Here is a 25,772-nt window from a genome sequence, read left to right on the forward strand (position 1 = left end):
TCTCTCTCTGTCTCCCTCCCCCTTCCCGTCTGCCCCCTCCTCTGTTTGTGCACTCTACCTCTCTTTCTCTAAAATTAAAAAAAAAAAAAAATCAAAATTTCTTTGTCTCCTTAGTGCAAAGAGAGAAGAATCTTCCTTTTCTGATTTTTACTTTTTTTAAAAATTATGACTGTTTGTCCTGAGGACTTCCTTATCAAACATACTTTTTAGAAAGGAGAAATACGAGAGAGAGAAAGTTTGGACTGTCCATAGAGCGACGTGCCCCAGCCTTCAGGTTTTTGTTTTTGTTTTTGTTTTTTTCTTTAAAGGATGCAATCTTTCAACCTGTCCTTTCAAAAAAGGGAAATTGCCTGTCTGGTTCATTAATGTAATTGGTGATGTGCTTTATGAGATCACCCACACATTTCTCCCTGGCCAGATAAGAGTGGACTGGATGGGCAGTGGGTGGCAGGGAGACCGCCTGCGGCACTCAGCAAGCACAGGTGGCCACAGGACACTTTCATATTAATCTGGGATTTTCTGTCTTGATCCTTTGGTCTTTTCCTTAATTGTTTTTTCCATTCAGCCTTTTGATAGCAAAGTAGTTTTTTTAATGTTTTTATTTATTTTTGAGACAGAGACAGCACAACTGGGGGAGGAGCAGAGGGGGGAGGAGGGAGGGAGGGAGGGAGAGAGGGAGAGGGAGAGGGAGAGGGAGAGGGAGAGGGAGAGGGAGAGAGAGAGAGAGAGAGAGAGAGAGAGAGAGAATCCCAAGCAGGCTCCTTGCTGTCAGTACAGAGCCCAACGCGGGGCTTGAACTTACAGAGTGTGAGATCATGACCTGAGCTGATCTGAGCCACCCAGGTGCCCCAGCAACGTAGTATTTTCACACTATGACTTAAGGTTTAGCCCCCTGACCTCTGTAGGATAAAATATTCTGTGATGAATCCTGGCATATGGGCTAGTGCGTCTCTCCAGCTGAAACGTAATGTTTATAAAGCCGAAACAATTGGTAAAGTTATTCGAGTCTTGTGTACTCCTCTCTCTTCTCAAAGAGTAATGAGCCCCACGAGACGATGCCAATTGCTGCCTTTGGACAAAAACAGCGGCCTTCTCGGTTTTTTATGACGCCACCACGGTTACATTATACTCCTCCTCTCCAGTCGCCGATTACGGTAAATATTTTTTAAATGGCATCTGTAAGTGATGCCATCATAAATGATTCTTACGCATGTGAGTTGCATTTGTGTGAAATACACATCTGTGACGGCACCTTCAGGAGGTAGCCGCGTTATCTTAAGTCGTCAGTTAAATGAGTACATAGTTGCTTCAACTCTGTATTTTCCTTTTTGTAAGATTTGTAACGTAATATCCATTAAAATAGGAATTACTTTTATCTAAAAATAAAATGCTTTCTTTTGAACCGTCGGTGGTTAAATGATTCCCTTTTGTTCCCGTAGGATAATGACCCTTTACTAGGACAGTCACCGTGGAGAAGTAAAATTTCTGGCTCTGACACTGAGACGTTAGGCGGTTTCCCCGTGGAGTTCCTGATCCAAGTGGTAAGAATTGCTCAGAGTAGCTTGGCGTGCTTCTGAAAAACACTCAGTGTCTTCTGTGTTGTTAAAGCTGAAAATTTGTCAATGACCAAATATTTTTCCTTTTTTTTTTTTTAAATCATTGTGTTGTTTTTAAGAACTCTTGTTATTTCTAACAAAGCTGGAAAGTAAAAGTCACAACAGGCAAAAAAAGACTCAGAAGGTCTTCTTTGTTGAGCTTTTCTTAGGTTTGGTTCTTCCTATTTTGCTGTGTTAGGGCCTCTAACATTACAGCATATGCTCTGTCACATTCTGAATGGTTAACTTAATAACTGGTTAAGTATGAGGGGTTTTTTTGTTGTTGTTTATTTATTTTGAGAGAGAAAGAGTGCAAACGGGGTGGGGCGGAGAGAGAGGGAGAGGGAGGGAGAGAATCCCAAGCAGCCTCCGTGCTGTCAGCACGCAGCCCGACACGGGGCTCGATCCCATGAACCATGAGATTCATGATCTGAGCCGAAATCAAGAGTTGGACACTTAACTGCCTGAGCCACCCAGGCACCCCAGAAGAAGAGGGGTGCCTGACTCTTGATCTCAGGGTTGTGAGTTACAAGCCCCATGTGGGGCATAGAGATTACTGAAAAATAAAATCTTAAAAAATAATAATAAAAGAAGCGGTTAGGAAACCAAGAGTCCGACGCTTAACCACGGAGCCATCCAGGTGCTCCTGAAGGCTTGTATTTAGTGACCTCAGCGCATCCCGCCGCCGTCAGCTGAGCTGTCCTGATGCATCAGGTTGCTAAGTAGCGATCAGACACTGAGACATGCAAGCCCCACCTGAAGCGAGTGTAGAATCTTCTGTAGAACAAGATTCCCGAAGAGCCTGATTCAGAAGAATGCAATGAGCTGTTTTCTTTGAATATGCCATTAAATAAATGATTTACTTTTAACCATAGTCTAATAATGTTTGATTTGTTTCTCTTCCTTTTTTGAAAAGAAAAACCACTTTGGCTGGGTGGGGGTAGAGTAAAAAAAAAAAAAAAAAAATGTCCATAACATAATTTGTTAAAATATTCAGTGTTCCCACTTGCAAAATTGATGTTATTTTAAGGGAAAATTGTGTCATTTATGTGGGTATGTATAACAGTTAGTATTCCTTGATCATATGTTCACAAATAGGACACGTCATTTTTTAAAGAACTTCTTTCTTTTAAATAGTGGAAGTAAAAACAAAGCTAATATGTCCTATTTGGACAAGTGTGTGTGTGTGTGTGTGTGTGAGAGAGAGAGAGAGAGACAGAGAGAGAGAGAGACAGAGAGACAGAGAGAGAGAGAGAGAGAGAGAGAGAGAGAGAGACACTGACCAGCAGAGGGAGCCAGAAGCTAAGTACTACTGCACTACTTCTAAAGCATTGATATTTTTAGTAATGCTTAGATGTTTGGTTTCAGTGCTTAATCTTAAAATTCAAAAACCTAGGTGTAAACCTCCATTAAAACACTAATTTCATTATTATTTTAAGCTATCTAAAAGGTAAAAGTTCTTTTATGTACTAGTCTTTTGTGTTATGTAAGGTTCCATGAAATGCAGGTTGCTTATTCAAGCTTTGAAATATATACATATTTAAGTAATCTCTCTGCCCAAAGTGGGGCTTGAACTCATGACCTGGAGAGTAAGAGTTGCACCCTCTACTGACTGAGTCAGCCAGACACCTCTGAAGTAGATATGTTTTTATCTTCTTCTGTTTTGAATATTTTTTCTTATGACAAAATAAATACTAAAAAATTTGGCAAGTTTTCATAATTCATAGTTTACAATGAATTTTCTTTTCGAGGGAACTTTTTTTTAATGTTTTTTTTTAATGTTTATTTTTGAGAGACAGAGCATGAGGGGGGGAGGGGTAGAGAGAGAGGGAGACACAGAATCCAAAGCAGGTTCCAGGCTCTGAGCCATCAGCACAGAGCCCGAAGTGAGACTCAAACCCACAGTGAGATCATGACCTGAGCTGAAGTCGGACACTTAACCGACTGAGCCCCCCAGGCGTCCCTCGAGGAAACTTTTTATTTCCTGGGGTTAGAGACTTTGAGGAATCTAAAGAGACTGGTCTGCTTTTTCAGAGAAGACTCAGTATTGAAAAGAATTCAAAGGAAACGTCATGATTTTCTATCAAAAGCAAACACCACAAAACTGAAATAGAAACAAAAAAGGGACCCTTGCCATCTTTTACTGCTTCCAACTCTAAAGAATCACACATAGTTCCATGAAAATCCAGCACCTTGGAGGAGAAGGGAGGCCTGTCCAGAGATCTAAATATAGTCACTAAATACAGTCTGCCCCATGACAGTCCTGGGGCATGTCTTACCAGCACCTCTGCCCGGATCAACTTAGAGGCCAATTTCTTAGGGCGCCTTAATGTTGAAAATGTACAGACTTAAAAGAAGTAGCTTCGTTTACTGTGTCTCCGTGTGCCCGTCCACCAGCTGGCTGGTCCGATATCATTGCTGCTCCCACCCTCGTCTCCCTTTTGCATTATTGAGAAGCGGACACTAAATATCATATCCTTTATATGTAAATGTATTCATTTATCTCTAAGAGATAAGGGCTCTTTTTTTCTTTTTTTTATAAAAAAATTTTTTTTGACATTTATTTGTTATTGAGAGACAGCATGAGCAGGGGAAGGGCAGAGAGAGAGAGAGAGGGAGACACAGAATCCGAAGCAGGCTCCAGCTTCTGAGCGGTCAGCACAGAGCCCGACTCGGGGCTGGAACTCACAAGCCACGAGATCATGACCTGAGCCGAAGTCGGACGCTCACCCAGCTGAGCCACCCAGGTGCCCCGTTGTTTTGTTTTTTTTTAAAGAAACACAACTAAGTTGCGTGAGCTCAGTTGGGTGACCGACCAACTTCGGCTCAAGTCGTGATCTAACGGTTTGTGAGTTCGAGCCCCGTGTCAGGCTCACTGCTGTCAGAGCAGAGTCCACTTTGGATCCCCTGTCCCTCTCTCTCTCTCTGCCCCCTCCCCCTCTCGCACGCACGCACATGCTCTCTTTCTTTCAAAAATAACGCACGCACGCACATGCTCTCTCTCTTTCAAAAATAAACATTAAAAAAATAATAATTAAAAGACAGAAAAAGAGGGGCGCCTGGGCTGCTCGGTCAGTGAAGTGTCCGACATCCGCTCAGGCCATGATCTCACGGTTTGTGGGTTTGAGCCCCGCATCACACCCTGTGCTGACAGCCCGGAGCCTGCTTGAGATTCTCTCTGCGCTTTGTCCTTGCGTGCGCGTGTGTTCTCTCTCTCTCAAAATAAATACACTTTAAGGTCGTCGAATGTTCTTTTTCCCATACGACTTGTTGAAGAAACTACTTTTGTGGGAATTTTTTGTTCTGACAGGACACCCGCACATTTTCTATGTTCCTCTATGTGACGTGGCCGCGGTGACGATCAGTGCCTCGATGTAACCGTTCATTAGCATCGCAGCGTGGCACTGCTCTCGTTCTGTCAGTCCTTTTTTGTTTATTAACTGAAATAGCTTTATAAAGAAAAACTTCCCCTAACCTATTATCCGGTTACCCGATGATCTGGTTTATATGGTTTGTATAGGAAGACAGGGTAAACACAGGATTCTTTCTCTTTGTCTTCCAGCTTATAAAATAATGAGTTTGGTCACTAGCATTCTCCAGTAATGATTAATGGTTTTACGGCATCGGTTTGAACTCCTAAGTTTCAACATATTTGTGCTTCCATCCATTGAAGGGGTTATTCTTATTGGTCCCTGAATTGTCCCATGTTGGGCCAATGAAAGCTTGTTCAGGCTGACTGCTTAGTCCTTTTGACATGTCCTGGTTACAGTGGATTTTTTTTTTAATATTTTGCTGCCAGCCAATCAGATTTATAAAATAAAAATGCCTGTGCTACATTTATTTATTTTGAAATGCCAAAATCTGCTAAAATACCATAGTCGAGAAATTGGTAATTTGATGTCTCTTTTACTTAAATGCCTCTATTTATTCCAAAACATTTCTTTGTCTTTGTCCGTAGACCAAATTATCAAAAATCCTCATGATTAAAAAGGAACATATCAAAAAATTAAGGGAAATGAACACCGAAGCAGAAAAATTGGTAAGGATGTTTCTCTTTTTTGTTTGCTTGTTTAATTTTCAAATGGTGGGGACTTCTGTTATCTGAGGAGGTACAAATTTTTTACAGACGAAAACCTTGAGGTAAATGTTATTGTTAAATCCTCACTTGCTATCTTTATCTCTCGTTGTACTGAACACAGCCGAGCAAATTGTCAGTGCATTGCGGTTCATTACCCCAGACCTCATTATGCCACCGAGTGTCCCGTTGAACGGGATTAATGGGTTTGCTGGGTTCGTTGACAGTTTGCGTGAAGGTAGGCCCCCTAGCGTTGGCACCTCTGACTAAGGAAGTCGTATTAACAGTGGTTATGAAAAGTGATCCGGAATGAATAAAATCCAGAAATACATAAATTGGCATATTCAGATTATCTTCACAGTGTTTATATCCTATTCTGTTCATCTAATCGGTCCAAAAATGTGAGAGTCCCCATTTTATTCATAGGAGAGAATTATCAGAGTTTCTTTAAAAATGTAAAAACTTCGCTAGGAAAGTGTTTGAAGTATACTGGAAGTCATAACTTGCTTATGGATTTATAGGGTGGCAAATAGATTTCATCCCAAGTGCTGTCTCCACGTGATTGCACATGGTCTTGTGGGAATTTGGACGTAACGGCGAGCTCGTGCCCAGCCTGGGCGAGCACTGTAGCTAGTTACCCACCTCTGCAGGAGAGGGAGTCAGCGTCACCCATCCGTCTCTAGTGTGTGCGGGCAAACACATGGACAAGCGATACCCGAGTGAGAGGGGAACAGTCTTCTTTTAGGATGATGGGATTTTTTTTATCTGAACTTGACTTCGAATTTTCTAAGTTGAACCTCCGTTTTATGGAATTGGAAACTGAAGACCAAAGACGTCAAGGGATTTCAGTCTGAGATCATCTGCTGCTTGGTAGTACAAATACTAAAATGGGCTTCTGGGTCCCAGGTTAACTCACTTAGGTGCGATATGACGTTAGTATCGACAGAGACAGGGCTTATCAAAGAGAGCAGAAAATTAACCGTAACATTTTGCCGTGACACGTCCTAAACATAAAAATATGTGCACCTGCTTCTTCCCTGCTGGACTCTTAATTCTTAGTCTTGGTTTCCAACAGCTCTACCCCTGCCCTTTTCGCTACGCTCCCCCACTGCACCTCCTCTGATCACTTCGTCATCTCTCCCGTCTTTATGCACAATCAAATCACTTCACTTCCGTGTCACTAGCTAGGACTTTCCCTGCGTCTGTGCTCCACACCTTGAACTAACTACTGGGCTCGCCTTAGCCTACTTAGTGCTCCCTACTTCGAATGGAGGCCCGATTGGATGTTGGCTTGCTTCTTGGCATGAGAGAACTTTTTAGAAGTCTAGATGGCTTGATATGTTTTATCGTTAGTTTTGTTTGATTTATGGTTAAAAACAGTTCCCATTATAAAAATCCAATTATTGTAAGACTGATGACAAAAACCGTGGTTCTTTTATTAAAAAAATTTTTTTAATGTTTATTTTTGAGATACAAAGAAACAGAGCATGAGAAGGGACAGGGCAGAGAGAGATGGAGACACAGAATCCGAAGCAGGCGCCAGGCTCTGAGCTGTCAGCACAGAGCCCGACTTGGGGCTCGAACTCACAAACTGTGAGATCATATCCTGAGCCGAAGTTGGACACTTAACCAACTGAGCCACCCAAGTGCTCCAAGATGTTATTGTTTTATTCCCCCCCCCCAAGATTTTATTGTTTTAAATGATCTCTCCACCCAATGCGGGGTTTGAACATACAACCCCAAGATCAAGAGTTGAATACTCTACCGATGGAGCCAGCCAGGTGCCCCAAATCAGTAGTTATATTTAACATTAATAAAGTTCAAGCCCTGCATCAGGCTCACTGCTGTCAGCGTGGAGCCCACTTCGGGCTCTTTTGAATAAAAGGCAAAGATTGCCAAACTGGATGAAAAATAAAACCCCAAGTCTATGATGAATGGAAGAGACACATTTAATATTAAAGGATCCTGAAAATATAAAGTTTTAAATGTATGAAAAATATACAGGGCAAAGTTTTAAAATAACAGAAGGTCTGACAGCTATATTAATATCTGACAGTAAAATTCAGGGCAACAGATACGGGATATAAAGAAGTTTGCTTCTTGATGAAAAGTTATAATTTCAAGATAATAATTTGAAACTTATATGTACCTGATGATGACTTCCAAGTACATAAAGCAAAAATTGACAAAATTCAAAGGAAAAGATAATCCCACTCTATAGAAGGACAGTTTCCATAGCCCTCTTAGTAACTAATAAAACAAGTAGTCAAAAAATCTACTCAGGAGGGGTTCCTGGCTGACTCGGTTGATAGACCACGTGACTCTTGATTTTGGGTTGTGAGTTCAGGCCCCACGTTGGGCATAGAGCTTACCCTGCATCGGGCTCTCTGCTGTCAGCTTTAAAATATATCTAGTAAGGATATAGATTTTAACAACACAGTTAACAAACTCGATCATGCTGGCATGTATAGAATATTATACCTACCAGCTATAGGGTACCTATTATTTTCAAGTTCACATAGAATATTTACAAAATTTCGGGACTTCTGGGTGGCTCAGTCGGTTAAGCATCCACCTTCGGCTCAGGTCACAGTTCTTTGTGTTCAAGCCCCACGTCGAGCTCTTTGCTGACAGCTCAGAGCCTGGAACCTGCTTCTGATTCTGTGTCTCCTTCTCTCTCTCTGCCCTTCCTCTCCTTGTGCTCTGTCTGTCTCTCTCTCTCTCTCACTCAAAAATAAACATTAAGAAACTTTTAAAAAATCATTAAAACTAAATTCTGTTTCTACTTGCCCAAGTCACTTTATATTTCCATGCCTTCCCTGAACTTTCCCACCATTTAAAGTGAAAAAGTCTTGGGACACCTGGGTGGCTCAGTCAGTCTGACTTCGGTTCAGGTTATGATCTCATAGTTAGTGGGTTCGAGCCCCGCGTCGAGCTTCACTCTGCCAGTGAGGAGCCTGCTTGGGATTCTCTCTCTCACCCTTTCTCTTTGCCCCTCTCCCACTCTTGCTCACTCTCCTGCTCTCAAAATAAATAAATAAACTTTTTTAAATTTTATTTATTTATTTATTTTAAAGTTTATTTATTTTTGACAGAGAGAGAGGCAGAGAATGAGCAGGAGAGAGGCAGAGAGAGATGGAGACACAGACTCGGAAGCAGGCTCCAGGCTCTGAATTGTCAGCACAGAGCCTGACGTGGGGCTCGAACTCACAAACTGCGAGATCGTGACCTGAGCTGAAGTCGGATGCTCAACCGAGCCACCCAGGCGCCCCAATAAACTTTTTTTAAAAAGTTCTTGAAAAAAAGCCCAGAAGCTCGAATTGTTACCAAGAGGGAGATGGGAAAGGAAAGAGGCCTCGGGTCTTTTCTCTGCCACAATGAAGAATTGGAGGACAGCAGAGCGCAGGTAGAGCAGACAAGGTTTTATGAAAGTCCGTTCGTGGGGAGGAGCGCTCCAGTCCGCAGAGCCCACAGCCTGACAGGCCCTGATAATGTAATAATCAGCCGACTCCTCCCGTCCTTTCCCGGGATGTACTCGAGGGGCACCTGGGTGGCTCAGGTTAAGCACCCGACTTCAGCTCAAGTCGTGATCTCCCGGTTCGGGAGTCCGAGCCCCTCATCGGGCCTACTGCTGTGAGCGTGGAGCCCACTTCGGATCCTCTGTCCCGCTCTTTCTGCCCGTCGCCTGCTTGCGCTCTCTCAAAAATAAATTCAAAAAACAAAACCAAACCCAAGAGGTAGGGGACGTGCCTGCATGGAGTAGGAAACCGCATCATTTCTATTCTAGAGGCGCAGGTCAGGTAAGGACAAGCGCTGCTCTCTGCACAAGGGCAAGAAGCTTAACAGACAGCTCTTCCTCTGCTGGGACGTTGTAACCGCACACCGACTCCTAGGTGGCTGCACTGGGGTGCTCCCTGGGCGGCCCTCGGCTGGGGCTCCCTGTCGGGGACGTCTAAGGCCCACCCTCCCGTCGCCCGTGCCTAGCTTCCTGCCTCACAGAATGAACCACATATCCAGAGGCTCCTCCGTTACGTATCCAAGAAAATTTAATATGGATACGATATTAACGACATACCAGAGTTGACAAACTGGCAAAACTCCTTAAACGTTAAAACATTCCTCGAAGGGGTGTCTGGGTGGCCCAGTTGGTTTAGTGTCCGACTTCAGCTCAGGTCATGATCTCACAGTCTGTGGGTTCACGCCCCATGTCTGGGCTCTCTGCTGTCAGTACGGAGCCTGCTTCGGATCCTCTGTCACCCTCTCTCTGCCCCTCCCCTGTTCTCGTGCTTGCTCGCTCGCTCGCTCTCTCTCTCAAAAAAAAATTAAAAGAAATTAAAAAAAAAGAACATTACTCAAACACCCAGGAAGTCTGATGATGTCCAAAGAAAATATGGCACTTCCATGGGCATAAAAAGATGAAGCAGACAGTGACTGATTTTAGGGGATCTCCAAGTGGTAACAGATCGACAGTCTACTCACGTTAATATCTTGATTGAGTCTCACAATGCAAAACTCTCAAAACATTTAGTAAAATCATTCCAACTGGTAAACATAACCTGGGCATTGGTAATAATATGTTTCAAACACACTCACTCGGGATTCCCGGCTGGCCCGGTCTGTGGAGCATTCGGCTCTTGATCCCAGAGTCGTGAGTTTGAGCCCCACGTTGGGCATAGAGATTACTTAAAAATAAAATCTTCAAAAATAAATAAAACGTATTCACTCATTATGTTAATGTTACAAAAGCACTAGCATTTAAACATAAACCTGGCATTCAGGTTCATGGGATGAGATCAAGGCACGACGTATCAGATTACTGTAGAATGATACGTTTCCCGAGGAAGGAAAAGCCTAAATCACGTGTTTACTTAGAGAATCGAACCTTAAATTGTTTAGGGGCGCTTGGGTGGCTCTGTCGGTTAAGCATCCGACTTCGGCTCGGGTCATGATCTTGCAATTCATGGGTTCGAGACCCACGTCGGGCTCTGTGCTGACAGCTCAGAGCCTGGAGCCTGTTTGGGATTCTGTGTCTCCCTCTCTCTCTGCTCCTCCCCTGCTCGTGCTCTGTCTCTCAAAAATAAACATTTAAAAAAATTTTTTTATAAAGAAAAACTTAAATGAATGCTATTGCAAATTGTGTTGATTTTTGGAGAGATGCGAACTATAAATAGTATCAGAAGTATGTTCGGGAGTGTTTTTTGATACCCGTCTTTGTCACAGACAGATGGATTTATACGCAGAGTACCTCCTTTGTGGGGTGCCTGGGTGGCTCAGTCAGTTAAGCTTCCAGCTTTGGCTCAGGTCATGATCTCATGGGTCTTGAGTTCATGCCCCGCATCGGGCTCGCTGTCGTCAGCACAGAGACCGCTTCAGATCCTCTGTCCCCCCCCCGCCCCTCCCCCACGTGCATGCTCTTTCTCTGTGAATCTCAAAAAGCAGTAAATAAAACAGAAGAGCTGTTCTTTAAAAGAAAGGGAATACAGCAATTTTTCCAGAATTATGAATTACAAATTTTCTGAGTATACGTTCCATTTATGCCACGTAACTTTTTTCTTTATTTTTCTCTAAAGCTTCAAGTTAACAACGTTAAACTAACTGAACATTTGCTAACCCCTCCTGTTTTTAGCACCAGTGACGGGTGATTTTATCTTCCCTATCCCCACCCATCCTCCACCTTAACAAATATTTAATTTCATTAATTTAATTTGGAAGTTGAAAGCTAACTTAAGTTTTATTTTTACCAAAATATCCCGAGTAGCTTGCTGTTTCTCACCTCAAAGGACTGGACATGCTATTTTGTTCAAAGTATATTTTCTTACGGAATATACAAGGAAAACAGAATATCGGTCTGAGAAAGTCTCCTTTGATGTTGGAAAGCTTAACCTTTTATCTCAGACTTGACTCGGCAAAAATATGAACTCAGAAGTTCAAACTTTCTATTTGTAAAGTGATTGAGATTATTTATTTTAGATTATGATAAAATATTTAGTCACTTTTATTTTTTAATGTTTTATTATTTATTGTTGAGAGGGAGGAGGGATAGAGATGGACAGAGAGAGGATCCCAAGCAGGCTCCATGCTGTTGGCACAGAGCCTAATGTGGGGTTTGAACTCACAAACAGTGAGATCGTGGCTTGAGGTGAATCAAGAATCCGCCACTTAACTGACTGAGCCACCCAGGCGCCCCAAAATATTTCGTCGCTTTCATAATCCAACAAGGACAAATTTCTCAATCATATACCTTGCTCAAATTATGTAGTGTATTAACTCGGGGAAAATTTGTCTGAGGTTGTTCATTTCAATATGCCTTTTCTACTTTGGGTTCTTTGAATATCTTAAAAATATGCAGAGCATTCACAAGCTGATAGTGCACACGGAATTTATTAAAATAGGTTTGAATTGCTTCAGCATATATAAAAGTGGATGTTGAACCAACAGTCCCACTTTGAAAAGATGCCTTACCCTACATGAGTAAAGATGCGTAATAATCCAAGGAGGTCCAGGAAAAGGCGTCCGTCCCTGGGAATTCTGTCGGAACCGCACTTAAAACCTTGTATTAGCGGTTCGCCGAGTGATACGCCCTCCGTGCTGCTTCCCGCCCTCTTTTCCACCAACTTTGGAAGTTGGTTTTCCTGCCCAGAATACGTTGTCGGAACTGTCTGGCCATGCTTCAGTCCCCTTTATTTGGGGGCTCGGGGACCTCTGCAGAAATCTGCTTCCCAGTCAACCAGCCTTCAAAGTGTAATCCGTTTTGCACGTCACACCCAACCTGCGTGTGGCAGCCTGACTGATCGATCGTGGGAGCCGTTGGTAGAAAACCATGTCTGATTATAGTAAATATTTAAAAGGTCAGGGTTTGTTGTTTTTTTTTAATGCAGCTTTACTGATACCTTGCATACACCCATTTACAGGAAGGGGACAACTGGTTTTCAGTTCATAGTTCAGTTCGTGGCTTGTGCAGACATTCTCACAGTCCGTTTCAGAATATCTTCATCACTCCCGAAAGAAACCCCATTTATTTTTTAGCAGTAACTCCTCATTTCCCCTCAAAAGCCGCACCCCCCGTACCTCGGCAGCCGCTAATCTGATTTCCGTCCACCCGTTCTGGACGTTGACCGTGAACGAATCGTGCGACGTGTGGTCTTTGGGGACTGGATTCTTTGCTGTGGGCCCATGTTGTGAAGGCCCATCCGCCTGGTTTGTGCGTTACCGGTACCTCTTTTGTTGACAGATAACATTCCGTGGTGTAGACTCACCCCGTCTTCCTTATCCGTTCCTCGGTCGCTGCCACTCTCGGGCTGTTACGAGTAAGGCTGCCTGAAAGCTTACGTATAAGGTTTCACGCAGATGTGTGTTGTCGTTTCCATTGGGTGTTTGCCTAGAAGTGGAGTCGCTGAGCCACACGGTAGCTCATTTAAGCTTTTGAGGAAGTGCCAGGCTGCTTTCCAAAAAGAAGACCGATTGCGACGCAGTTTTCCTTTTATCTGTCTGGAAAGCGGACAAGGTTGTAAGAGTGTATGTTATCAACCTTTAAATTAGAAAGTCGCCTTAGATGTTTGTTTAAAAGACTAGCAGGTCCGACTCTTGAAGATCATCATTTATTCAGAAAAAAATTTAAATGTAATTCACCACATTAAGAGAGAAAAGAGAATCCCTAAGAGCATCTCGATAGATGCAGAAAAGCTGTCTTACAAAATTAAACATCCCTCCCTGGGAGAAAAATAAATACTGTTATCAAACTGGGAATAGAAAGGATATCCCCAAATCTAACGGAGTATTTACCAAAAAAAACTTAAAGCAGATATTATACTTACTAGTGAAGTGTTAAAAACTTTCTCTTTGGGGAGAAAAAAAAACTTTGGTGTCTGGCTGGCTCAGTCTGTAGAGCACATGACTCTTGATCTTGAGGTCATGAGTTCAAGCTCCACATGGGGCATAGAGACTACCTAAAAAAAATAAACAAAAAACCTTTCTCTTTAAAACTGGTAACGGGGTGGGTCGGGGGTGCCTGGGTGGCTCAGTTGGTTAAGCTTCCGACTTTGGCTCAGGTCATGATCTTGTGGTCTGTGGGTTTGAGCCCTGCATCAGGCTCTGTGCTGACAGCTCAGAGCCTGGAACCTGCTTCGGATTCTGTGTCTCCCTCTCTCTTTGCCCCTCCCCTGCGCGCGCTCTCTGTCTCTCTGTCTGTCTCTCTCAAAAATAAATAAACATTAAAAAAAAAAGATACAACTACAAGAAAATAAAAGGCAAGCCACAGAATGGAAAGAAATACTTACAGCACATATAATTGACCAAAAGCTTGCATCCAGAATATATGAAGAACTATAAGTCAATAAAAAAACAGAAATAGAAAACAGGAAAGAGAATTGAATAGAGAATATTCAAACGTACAAAAGATATTTGAAAAGGTAATAGAGAAAATGCAGATTAATACCACAAAGAGAGACGACTCACAACCTGTAAAGTGGCTAATATTCAAACACTTAAAATATCAAAGATCGGAAAATACGTGAAGCAACTAGAACTTTCTTATTCCATCACTTTGGGAAACTCTTCGGCTCTGTTTACGAAAACCAAACCTAGCAGCACTATTATCAGCCAAGAACTAGAAGCATCCCTTTTGCCCAGCACCAGATGGAACTAGTCGAACGGCTGAATGCCTCCTATTTCTACAAAGGAATACTGTGCCGCGGCGAACGAACTAACTAGGGAGATACACAGCCCGTGGATAAATCCCACGGTGTTGATGGAAAGAAGCTGGGAACAAAAGTATATACCGTGTAACTGTGTTTTCTATAAAGTTCAAAAGTCAAACTGTGATGTTTGCTGTCAAGGTTAGGTTGCTTTGGAGAGAAAAGAGAAGGGATTGTAAGGTGACGTGGGTCGGGGGTTTCTGGGGTGTTAGTGGTTTCTGTGGCTGATCTGGGTGGGTTTTTCCCATTACTTCCCCAACTTTGTTGAGGTATAATTAGCATACAGTGAGCTGTACCTGTTTAAAAGATGTGTGTTTGATCAGATATACGTGTGTGTGTACATATACACACATACCCATGAAACCATCGCCACAGAGGGGATTACAACTCCGCTCCCACCAGATTTCCCCAAGTCCTTTGTGATCTATCCCTCCCGCTACCCCAGGCTCCAGGCAACCACCGGTCTGCCTTCTGTTACACAGATTAGGTTGCATTTTCTAGAATTGTACGTAAACGGAATCATTCAGTATATGTGCTTTTCTTTTTTTTTTTTGTTTTTTTTGTTTTTGCCTGGCGTCTTTCATTGGGTGTAATGATCTTGATTCATCCACCTGGTTGTGTGTTCCATAGTTCATGCAACATTCCGTAATTCTTTTTATTGCTAAGTAGGATCTCACTGTGTTTCTCCATTTGCCTGTTGAGGGGTGTTTGGATAGTCTACATTTTTTAGCTATTACAAATTAAATTGAACCTTCTCGCGAACTGTGAGATCGAGCCCCCCAGCTATCAGCACAGAGCCTGCTTGGGAGTCTCCCTCTCTGCCCCTCCCCCACTCTCATATATTCATTCCCTCTCTCTCTCTCTCTCTCTCTCTCTTTCTCTCTCTCAAAATAAAATAAACTTGAAAAGAAATGCTGAGTTTTATATAGCGTGAAGTTGTAACGGAAACGTCTCATCCTGGCAGTCAGGGAGCCCTCAGCCTGACGTACAATCTAACAGTTGATACATCCCGTTACATACACAGACTTGCAAAGTTATTTTCTGTTCCAAAAAGAATTTTAAATATTTTCAATAGACCGTTAAGAAGAAAAAGTTGAACTCTCCCACAGTGTGTGATTGAAAAATAGAGGTGCAGGGGCGCCTGGCTGGCTCAGTCGGTGGAGCACGTGACTCTTGACTCTTGAGTTCAGGCCCCGTGTTGGGCGTAGAGATTATGTAGAAATGAAATAAACATTTAAAAAAGAAAAACAGAGATGGAAAACACGAGAGAAAAATTAAGAGACGGCCAACCAGAAGGCCCGTGGAACATCAGAAGAGCACAGAGAACATGGCGGGTAGTGAGCTATCCACACAGGGACAGAAGAAGACGTCCCGCCGTGGGAGAGGAAGACAGCCAACTCATTATGAGTTTTGGCTTTTTTTAAGTTTATTTACTTTGAGAGAGACTGAGAGTGTACAAGCAGCGGAGGAACAGAGAGAGAGGGAGAGAACGAATCCCACGCTGTCAGCGTAGAGCCCGACACGGGGCTCGATCCGACGAAACCAGGAGATCGTGACCCGAGCTGAAAACAAGAGTCAGATGCCCACTCGACTGAGCCCGCCGGGCGCCCCTCGCCGTGAGGTCTTCACGTTGACTCTGTGGCTTTCCTCCCATAGCCGCAGTTGTAGGCTCAAAGATTCCGCATCTTCTGTGTGGTAACTGTTTCGATATTTGGAGGCAGCTTACACCTCTTCTGTCTTCCTGGTCCTTTGCAGACTGAAGAGTCTCCCATCAGATTTGTAAACACTTCACGTAAACGTTGGCAAATGTGTGCAGAAGTAGGCGGACCGCTCTACACCGTAGGTGGGGGCGTAAGTTCCAGTTCTGGGGCGTCATCGCGGAGGACAGTCAGGTGCACAGAGATGCGCATACAGGAGTGTCCTCCGAAGGATAGCTCGTAAGAGCAACAAAAGAAGAAAATGTAAATACCCGTCTTGAAGGCCATCTGTCAGATGAATCCTGACACGGTTTCCCTACGCGAGCACCGTGTAATTCCTAAAAGGAGCGAGTTAGATCTGCCTATATCCACATGGAAAGCTCTCCAAGACACATTACATTGGACAGACTGTAGGACAATATTCCATTTTTATCGGATTACATTTTTGTAAAAAAGCTGTGCATATGTGTGTATGAAACGCCTCGAAAAAGTGACTGGAAAGCCACACGCCAAATGTGACGGGGTCCACCGCGGAGGGCAGCGTGGGGTGGGTGGGCACAGATAAGTGACGGGGTCTTTCTTGTTATGTTCTATTTTTATATTGTTCTGTTCTGTCCCAATGAGATGTATTGATGAGCTACTTGTGTAATAAATACTTGCCAGTTTAGTTTAAAAGATCCTTTTCCCGGGGCACCTGGGTGGCTCAGTCAGTTAAGCGTCTGACTTTGGCTCAGGGCAGAGCCCACTTTAGACCCTCTGTCCCACTCTTCCCCCCTCCCCCCCCCCCCCCCGCTTGCACACGCGCTCTCAAAAATAAGTAAAATGAAAAGATAAATAAAAGATCCCTTTCCCTTGAGCCTTTTTTTATACAATATGATTTTGGATTCTTTCACAATTCTGCTTCCTCTCCTCTGGATATTCCAGTTTGCCTTATGATGTGGGGCCCAGATAGGCTATAATATTCCGGATTAAGTCACACTGGTACCATATGCTTGCTGTGCAGGTTGACATTAGCCTTATCACAGGAGCGGCTTATATAAATTTATGGCCAAAACTCCCACACCCTTACACACGAACTGCTCTGTCTGCTATCTTATCCCCTAAAACATTCTGTGTCTCTAGACGGTTGCCTTGGGCCTCAGCTCATAAGCCACACAAGAAAATCATTCATTACTTTGTTACCAGACCTTGTTTTTGACCAAAAGTTGCATTAGGTATTATTTTAAAATTTTTTTTTTCAATGTTTATTTATTTTTGGGACAGAGAGAGACAGAGCATGAACGGGGGAGGGGGAGAGAGAGAGGGAGACACAGAATCGGAAACAGGCTCCAGGCTCCGAGCCATCAGCCCAGAGCCTGACGCGGGGCTCGAACTCACGGAGCGCGAGATCGTGACCTGGCTGAAGTCGGACGCTTAACCGACTGCGCCACCCAGGCACCCCAGGTATTATTTTATATAGTTCAACTTAATATCTGACTCTGTGCCTCACTTTATTCATGTAGACCTAACTCAATGTCAAATTTGTGCTTAAAAAAATTTGCATTGTAGGAGGCACCTGGGTGGCTCAGTTGGTTAGGCGTCCAACTTGGGCTCAGGTCATGATCTCTCAGTTTGTGGGTTCAAGCCCCGCATCCGGCTCTGTGCTGACAGTTTGGAGCCTGGAGCCTGCTTGGGATTCTGTGTCTCCCTCTCTTTCTGCCCCTCCCCAGCTTGCACTCTCTCTCTCTCTCTCTCAAAACTCAATAAACATTAAAAAATTTTTTTCTTAATTTGAATTGTATGTGTAAAACCTGAGTAAATGTATTCTATTTAAAAAATTACCACTCTTCTTGAATTTGATGTTTTTTCTTCTTTTTGTTTTTGTACATTTAAGCACATATAGTGTATATACTATTGAGCATTTGGAGGTGGGTATATTTTGAAATAACTGTTATACTGCATCGTATTCCGCTCTCACTTCATAATACCAGGGAATGTGGGCTGTCCTCTCCAATGCCAGCTATTGTAGGATTCTGACATCGATTCTTACATCGTTTAGTCTTTGTGGCTGAAACACAAAGAGCTCATTGACTTCAGCTCAGGTCACGACCTAGCGGTTTGTGAATTTGAGCCCCGTGTCGGGCTCTGTGCTGGCAGCTCGGGGCCTGGAGCCTGCTTCGGATTCTGTGTCTCCCTCTCTCTCGGCCCCTCCCCTGCTCATGCTCTGTCTCTGTCTCAAAAATAAATAAAACATTTAAAAAAATTTTTTTTTAAATTTTTTAAAGTGGGCTCCTGTCCAACGTGGAGCTTGAACTCATGGCCCTGAGACAAGAGTCACACGCTCTGTGGGCTGAGCCAGCCAGCCACTCCTGTGTACATTTTGGTGTATGTATGTAAAGTCCTCCTTTGTCTGTATTTAAATGGCTCATAAATACACTGAACACCGAAGTTGAGGATCAAGGCCTTTGACATCCTGCAGTGAATTCTGTGCAAGAAGATACAGAACCTTTAATAATTCTGATATAGATTAACTAGCTCTGAGTCTGCCAGAATACACTCTTCCCCTCAAGAAGAGACTGGGTCAGGTGCTTGGCGAAACCCCACACCGTGTCCTCGGTCACCCCCAGTCCGCCCCGATAAGGAGATGCAGTTAAATTTACCGCGGCCCGTTGACCCTTGTATTCTGTTAAGTGCGGGCTCTGGGGGTCATCCACTGGGCCTAACTGCACAAAACCTGAAGCCGAGGAAGGCGACGCGGTTCAGGAGGCACCAGGGGTAAACTGAGTCGGAGGTCCTGCCAAGGCCTCGAAGCTCGCCTCCACAGTGCTCCCTTCCCTGCTCTCCCTGCAACATTGTCCCCCCGCCCCCCGCTGCACAGGTCCTCGGGGGGGGGGGGGGGTTGGCGGCGGGGGGGTTCACCCCCACCCCCGCAGTCGCCTTTGGGTCCCGCATGCTTGCCGCTTACTGGCTGTGCACACGGGGGGCGCAGATCCCTCCATCTGCAAGATGCGGCTAAGCACGGTCCCCTGCTCGGGGGGGGGGGGGGGGGGGGTTGTTGTGAGGATCCAGGGAGACCCCGTTGGACACCTAGGGCAGCGTCCGGCGCGTCGTCATGGTCACTCCGCACACGTCACCATTTTCCGCGTCACGTCACCCGCACGTTACTCGGCGTGGGCTTCCTTCGGCCTCGGGGCTCTCATCGGTAACGCGGCGGGGTCGCGCGGCTGGCCTCTGCGGTTTCTGTCTCCCAGACCATTGTAGTTCTGCGATCTGGGCCTCGTGGGCGGCCCGGGCCTGCTTCCCGCCTTCCCTGTGCTTCCGGGACGGGTTGCGAGGTCCGCCCTCCGGGAAGTCCTGGAGGAGACGCGGCTGCCTCGGCCTGGCCGGAGGGTCCCGTCGAAGCACCTGCGGCCGGTCCAGCGGGCGGGGGGGGTGGGGGGGGACGGAGCAAAGGCCACGGCGGCTCACGCTTCCGGGTGGGGGGCAAACACGGACGAGGGCACGGCGATTGCACCTGCCGCTCCGAGCATTTTCTGTGTGCGAGGCGGTGCGCGGGCACGCGCTTTCCCGTCACCGCCGCGTCCTCCCGTTAGGTAAGTATTCGTATGGTCCCCGTTTGGCACACGAGGAAAACAGCACAGAGAGGTTAAGGAGCATGCCTGAGGCCGCACAGCGAGCAGGTGACAGTTCGATTTGAACCTCTGTGGTGTGATTCCGGCTCCCGTGCTCTTAACCGGTGTGCTACATTCAGTTGATTCCAGATGGAGAAGAATGGAGTTCCCGTAACCAGAATACTTCAAATGAGTATACGTGGGTTTGTTGTTGTTGTTTTTTTTTTTTTTACCAACTTTTTTATTTTGAAAAGTGGCAAACTTACGAGAAACTTGGAAGACTAATGAAATGAACAGGTATACAGATTCAACAGTTCTGCTTCATATAACTTATTCTCTGTCTTGGGGCTCCTGGGTGGCTCAGATGGTTAAGCGTCCAACTCTTAATTTCCGCTCAGGGCATGATCTCTCAGTTTGTGAGTTTGAGCCCTGCGCCAGGCTCTGTGGTGATAAAAAAAAAAAAAACAACAACAACAAAACCCTCTCTCTCTCTGTAAGATCTTTAAAAAAAAAAAGGTAAAATCTTGTCATTTGCAACAATGTGGATGGAACTAGAATGTATTATGCTAAGCAAAATAAGTCAGGCAGAGAAAGACCTACAGTTTTACTCATATGTGGAATTTAAGAAACATAACAGATGAACGTAGGGCAAGGGAAGGAAAAATTAGATAAAAACAGAGAAGGAGGCAAACCATAAGAGACTCTTAAATACAGAGAACAAACTGAGGGTTGCGGGCAGGGTTTGGGGCGGGGAGGGATGGGCTAAATGGGTGCCGGGCAGGAGGGAGGACACTTGTTGGGGGATGAGCACTGGGCGTTGTATGCAAACTGATCAATCACTGGTTTCTATTCCTGAAATCAACACTACACTGTGTATTAACTAACTTGAATTTAAATAAGTAAAATTTTTTAAAAAGTAAATGGCAGGGGAACCTGGATGGCTCAGTTGGTTAAGCGTCTGACTCTTGGTTTCTGCTCAGGTCATAATCTCACAGTCGTGGGATCGGGTCGAGAGTCCATGCAGAGCCTGTTTGAGATTCGCTCGCTCTCCCTCTCTCTCTGGCCCCTCCTGCGCGTGCTCTCTCATTCTCTCTCTCAAAACAAACTTAAAAAAAGTAAATGGCAGATTTACTCGTAAGAGGAGTCTCCTAAATAACGATAATGCCGCCGTCACACACGAGAGGTACGATGTCAAGGAAAGAAAATGTTAATAAACCTTAGTTTGGGATCAGTCAGATCTCCTACTACATCAGCGAAACTGCGCTGCTCAAGGGCGCCTGGGTGGCTCCATTCGGCCAAGTGTCCGACTCTTGATTTCGGCTCAGGGCCCAGCATCGGACTCCACACTGAGCAAGGAGCCAGCTTAAGATTCTCTCTCCCTCTCCCTCTGCCCCTACCCAGATCTCTCATTCTTTCTCGTGCCCCCCCCCGCCCCCCCCCCCCGCCCCAGAAAGGAAAGGAAAGGAAGAAATTGCACCGCTCAAAAAAATCCTTACCAGAACCTGATTTTCGTTTCTTGCAGAAGTCCTACTCCATGCCCATCGGCATCGAGTTTCAGCGGCGGTACGCGACCATCGTCCTGGAGCTCGAGCAGCTGAACAAGGACCTCAACAAAGTCTTGCACAAAGTCCAGCAGTACTGCTATGAGGTGGGGACTTTGTAGGAAATCGCTGAGGGGCCCCCCTGGGCTCTTTTACTTGAAGCTTAACGCGGGGTACCTTCACATTTTCGAAAATTCAGACTAAGCCATTACCTTTACGAGGCCCGTTAGCAAAACCACGTTTACGTACGTTTTTACTTGTTTTGGAGTTGGTTTGAAGAGTGCTCTACGCACAGGGAGCTATCAGTTCTGTTGGTTTTTGTTTGAGTCACAAATGTTAGAGCTCTTGGAAAAAAATTCAGGAAAATCAAGAAAAATGATTACTGAATTCTGCTATCCCAATACTATATTTTGGTTTATTTCCCCTTCGTCTTGTATATATACCTCTGCCTCTTCTCACAAGGTTATGGTCCTGCTGTGTATACAATTTTGTTTCCTCCTTTCAGCTTTGCATTAGAACTGTGGATTCTCGAACTTCCAGTATAGAGAGCATAGGGTTATTTGTGAATTGTTACCACGTGTGTAAATTCATGCATATGAAGGCAGTTCAACAGCGTCACCTAAAATTTGATTTTCTTTTAAAAACTTTTTTTAGAGTTTATTTATTTATTTTGAGAGAGAGCACACGAGCAGGAGGGGTTGAGAGAGGGAGAGAGAGAGAGAACCCCAAACAGACACCGAGCTGACAGCACGGAGCCGGATGCAGGGCTCGAACTCACGAACCATGAGATCACTCACGAACCATGAGATCATGACCTGAGCCGAAACCGAGAGTTACTTAACACACTGAGCACCCCAGGCGCTCCTTAATTTTGATTTTCTTACCATACGGTAGGAATTAAACGAGATGAGTTTGGAATGCTCCCGCACTCGCATTTTTATGTTTCCAGTGAGCCTCCTCCACTTGTGATGTGAGATTCTGCACCACTTAGCCCTTTATCGTGCCGGCCTCCAGCGAAGTCCCACAGACCCGCCTCGGGCCATGTTACCAATCCCCCTGCACTGACCGTAGGGACGTGCTCAGTGGTTGCCTATAACCGACCTCAGTACATTTTGCTCATTCCTCTAGCCCTCCGTTACCATTTAGTTTTATTTTCCTGCTGGTTGTCACCTATGTGACACCGCTCTTTAGCTTCGTGATGTGTGCCAGGCCTCTTGTGATAGGCTCGTTTTTCCAGGGAAGCAGACTGATTTAATTTTCACAAAGCTCTTGAGGACATACAGTATTGATTTTAAAATAAGAACAGGGAGCACTATGATTAAGCAATTCTGTTCCCAGTGTATACCAAACAGATTTGTGAACTTGTATTTACCCAAAAGATCTGCGCTGGAACGTTCAGAGCATCTAAAAACGTTAGAATTTTTTTTATTAGAGACAAGGTTACTCGTTGCGGCACTCCTGGTAACTGCCAAATATTAGGAGAAAACGTAAATGCCCGTACACAGGGAATTGGCTGAAGGACTTAGGGCACGTCTGCACCGTGGAGTGCCTCCCGTAAGAACAGTCCGGGAAGCTTCCTGTTCACCCACATGGATGATTTCCAGGCTACGCTACGTGAAAAAAGGAAAGTACGTGAAAGTTACTAAGTGTTCCCCTTGGAATCAGAAACACGCAGGAGTAGAATCTACGAGTAACGGCGTAGTTTTTCAAGAATAAATGCAGGAAGGACAGACCGGAAACCGATTTGGGGACGGGGTGGGGGTTGGGGAGGGAGGAGCGGTGACATTTCTTTGCGTGTCTGTTTCCTCAGCAAACACAGATGAGCTCAGCTCTAAAATGGACTAGAAAAAGAAAGAAACGAACCTAACCATATTCTAGAGGAGAAACAGAAACACTGACGGGGGCCAAAACGAATCCACATAACCTGAACATAGTATTTTGACTATATATACTCTTAGGCTGAAGGTAAACCGAACTTTAAATAAATACTGAACTCCAGTTAGTAAGGTTTTTTCTCGTGGCGGTATGGGTTCGCAGTTCTCAGACTCTGCATCCCAATGGAGCAGATGAGTAACGAGGTGTATTGTGGGTGACAGAAGCCCGCTGTCCCACCTCCAGAGAAGGCGCCAAGAAGGAAAGGCTACGGCGAACCCTGTGGCGTTAAATTAGAAGAGGAAGAATCGGTCTGACTCCGTGGTTCCTTTTATTTATAAGACACGGATGTAAGTGTGCATGTGTGTGCGCACACGCACTGAGAGAGCCCGGAGGCAGACACCCTGACAGCAGCGAGCACCCCCAGCACCCGATCTTGGGTTCCAAACGCTACTGTCTACAAATAGCGCTCCTCGAAAAAGAGCCTGCTTCCAGAGCGTGGGCAGAGAAGGTAGACGAGCCCGGACCATCTTAGCGGGCAAGGAAGTAAAATGTGCCCCCTGGGGTAAGGGAACATGTCCAGCAGAACCAGCCGGACAGGGTCCCCACTGGCCAAATCTGGGACAGTTTGGGCTTCGGCATTAAGTAATTATACTGAGAGATTATAACCTTTTGAAGAAAGTAAGAATCTGTGAGTCCATACTAATTTATTAACTAATTAACCAATTAACTTTTAAGGAAAAGTTCTTGTAGGCAAATGCCACCCGATAAATGTAGAAGGAACAGTGAGAGGAGAAGGGTATCGCTCGGCAGCCGTCCTGGTAATAACCGGTAAAGGCGAGAGTCGTCCCTAGACGCGAAAACTGGAGGGTGAAAGTTTGCCGAGGAACAGGGTCTTTACGTAGCCTCAGAATCCCCCTTCACAAGTACTTACTGATCACACGGGAAATCCTGTGCCACGGGGAAGTCTGGCAGACCCCTAACTACCTTAGCCAAGTGTTCGGAGGTAACACCACCAGCAGTTGGACACACCCACGTCCAACCCTGACGCCTCCGAACCGTGACGCCCTGCGTGGGAACTCGGTGCCACTTTCGTGGTTCTCCTCCCCAAAGTGCGTAACTTCCGTCCAATCACGAGGAAACGGACAAACCCACGGTGAGGGACCGTGTACAAGATAATTGGCTGCTACTCTTCAAAAATGTCAAGGTCACGGGAGAGAAACTGGTCCAGAATAAAGGAACCTGCAGAGACATGACGACCACATGTCTTCGGCGGGGGGGGGGGGGGGAACAGCCACATGTAGGACACTTGAGACAGTTGAAATTTGAATGCGTTCTGTTAGGAGTATGGCCTCGCATCAACATTGAATTTCCTGATTGTGGGGTGCCTGGGGGGCTCAGTCGGCTTAGCGTCTGACTCTTGATTTCAACTCAGGTCAGGTTCTCACGGTTCGTGAGTTCGAGCCCTGTGTCGGGCTCTGCGCTGACAGCTCAGAGCCTCCTTGGGATACTCTCTCTGCTGTTCACCTGCTGCTGCTCTCTCTCAAAATAAATAAATAAACGTTAAAAAAATTCCTGATAGTGATAGTTGCACTATGGGGATGTAATAGAATATCCTTTACTTACAAAATACAAACTGGGAGTGCTTTGGGGCAAAGAGGCACAGTGTTTGCAGGTTATTCTCAAATAGTTACAGGGGAAAAAATTACACATTACACGGAGAGAGACCAAATAAATGTCAAACAGAATAAACCACAGGGGCGCCTGGGTGGCGCAGTCGGTTAAGCGTCCGACTTCAGCCAGGTCACGATCTCGCGGTCCGTGAGTTCGAGCCCCGCGTCGGGCTCTGGGCTGATGGCTCAGAGCCTGGAGCCTGTTTCCGATTCTGTGTCTCCCTCTCTCTCTGCTCCTCCCCCATTCATGCTCTGTCTCTCTCTGTCCCAAAAATAAATAAACGTTGAAAAAAAAATTAAAAAAAAAAAAAAAAAAAGAATAAACCACAAACAGCGTCTCTGGGTAAAAGGTTCTCAAGGCTTTTCTATTCTATTCCTTCTTAGAAGTTTGAAATCATATCAATTAACAGTTACCAAGAATATAAAAGAAATTGGGGGGGGGGGGAACTGTTAGAGAAGAAAAATTTCTAAGGTAGGAGTAAGGACCATTTTCATTATAAATGCTAGTTTTACAAAAATCCAAATCAGAGGGCGCCTGGGGGGCTCAGCTGGTTAAGCATCCGACTCTTGATTTCAGGTCAAGTCATGATCTCACGGTTCATGGGATTGAGCCCCACGTTGGGCTCCGCACTGACGGCGTGGAGCCCGCTTGGGATCCTCTCTCTCCCTCCCACTGCCCTTCTCCCACTCGTGTGCACGCCCTCTCTCTCAAGATAAATGAATAAAGTTTGTTAAAAAACCATCCGACTCTGAAAACGGCACAAACACAGATTATGGCCTTATGAACAACGTCTTCTGCTTGAACCCTCGGTTCTCAGCTCGCTCCGGACCAGGGCCTCCAGCCCGCAGATCAGCCAACAGACATGCGGCGAAGGTGCGAGGAGGAAGCCCAGGAGATCGTGAGGCACGCCAACTCCGCCGCTGGACAGCCCTGTGTCGAAAATGAAAACCTGACGGACTTGATCTCCAGGCTGACGGCTATCTTATTACAAATTAAGGTAACTTTGGGAGAAGACATGTCCTAAATTTTGACAGC

The 25,772-nt window shown here is 45.2% G+C and overlaps 1 protein-coding gene and 1 long non-coding RNA gene across 6 annotated transcripts in view; both read left to right on the forward strand.

Moving 5' to 3' along the window:
* The window catches only part of LIN9 (lin-9 DREAM MuvB core complex component), a 64,789-nt gene that overhangs the window by 36,679 nt on the left and 2,338 nt on the right, over window positions 1-25,772 (forward strand). For all 5 annotated transcript variants that reach the window (XM_086694229.1, XM_086694231.1, XM_086694230.1 and 2 more), the window contains 5 exons: window positions 1,035-1,154; window positions 1,440-1,541; window positions 5,554-5,634; window positions 21,173-21,298; window positions 25,555-25,734. In XM_086694229.1, coding sequence (XP_086550355.1) covers window positions 1,035-1,154; window positions 1,440-1,541; window positions 5,554-5,634; window positions 21,173-21,298; window positions 25,555-25,734 — 609 coding nt within the window. The remainder of the gene's footprint in view (window positions 1-1,034; window positions 1,155-1,439; window positions 1,542-5,553; window positions 5,635-21,172; window positions 21,299-25,554; window positions 25,735-25,772) is intronic.
* LOC147572767 (uncharacterized) lies at window positions 16,861-18,304 on the forward strand. Its single transcript, XR_015246229.1, has 2 exons — window positions 16,861-17,274; window positions 17,504-18,304. It is a non-coding gene; the product is annotated as an uncharacterized LOC147572767 (long non-coding RNA).

The sequence above is a fragment of the Puma concolor genome, chromosome E4 (genome assembly GCF_028749965.1).
Source record: "Puma concolor isolate L17-30 chromosome E4, mPumCon1.1.hap2, whole genome shotgun sequence".
Taxonomy (NCBI): domain Eukaryota; kingdom Metazoa; phylum Chordata; class Mammalia; order Carnivora; family Felidae; genus Puma; species Puma concolor.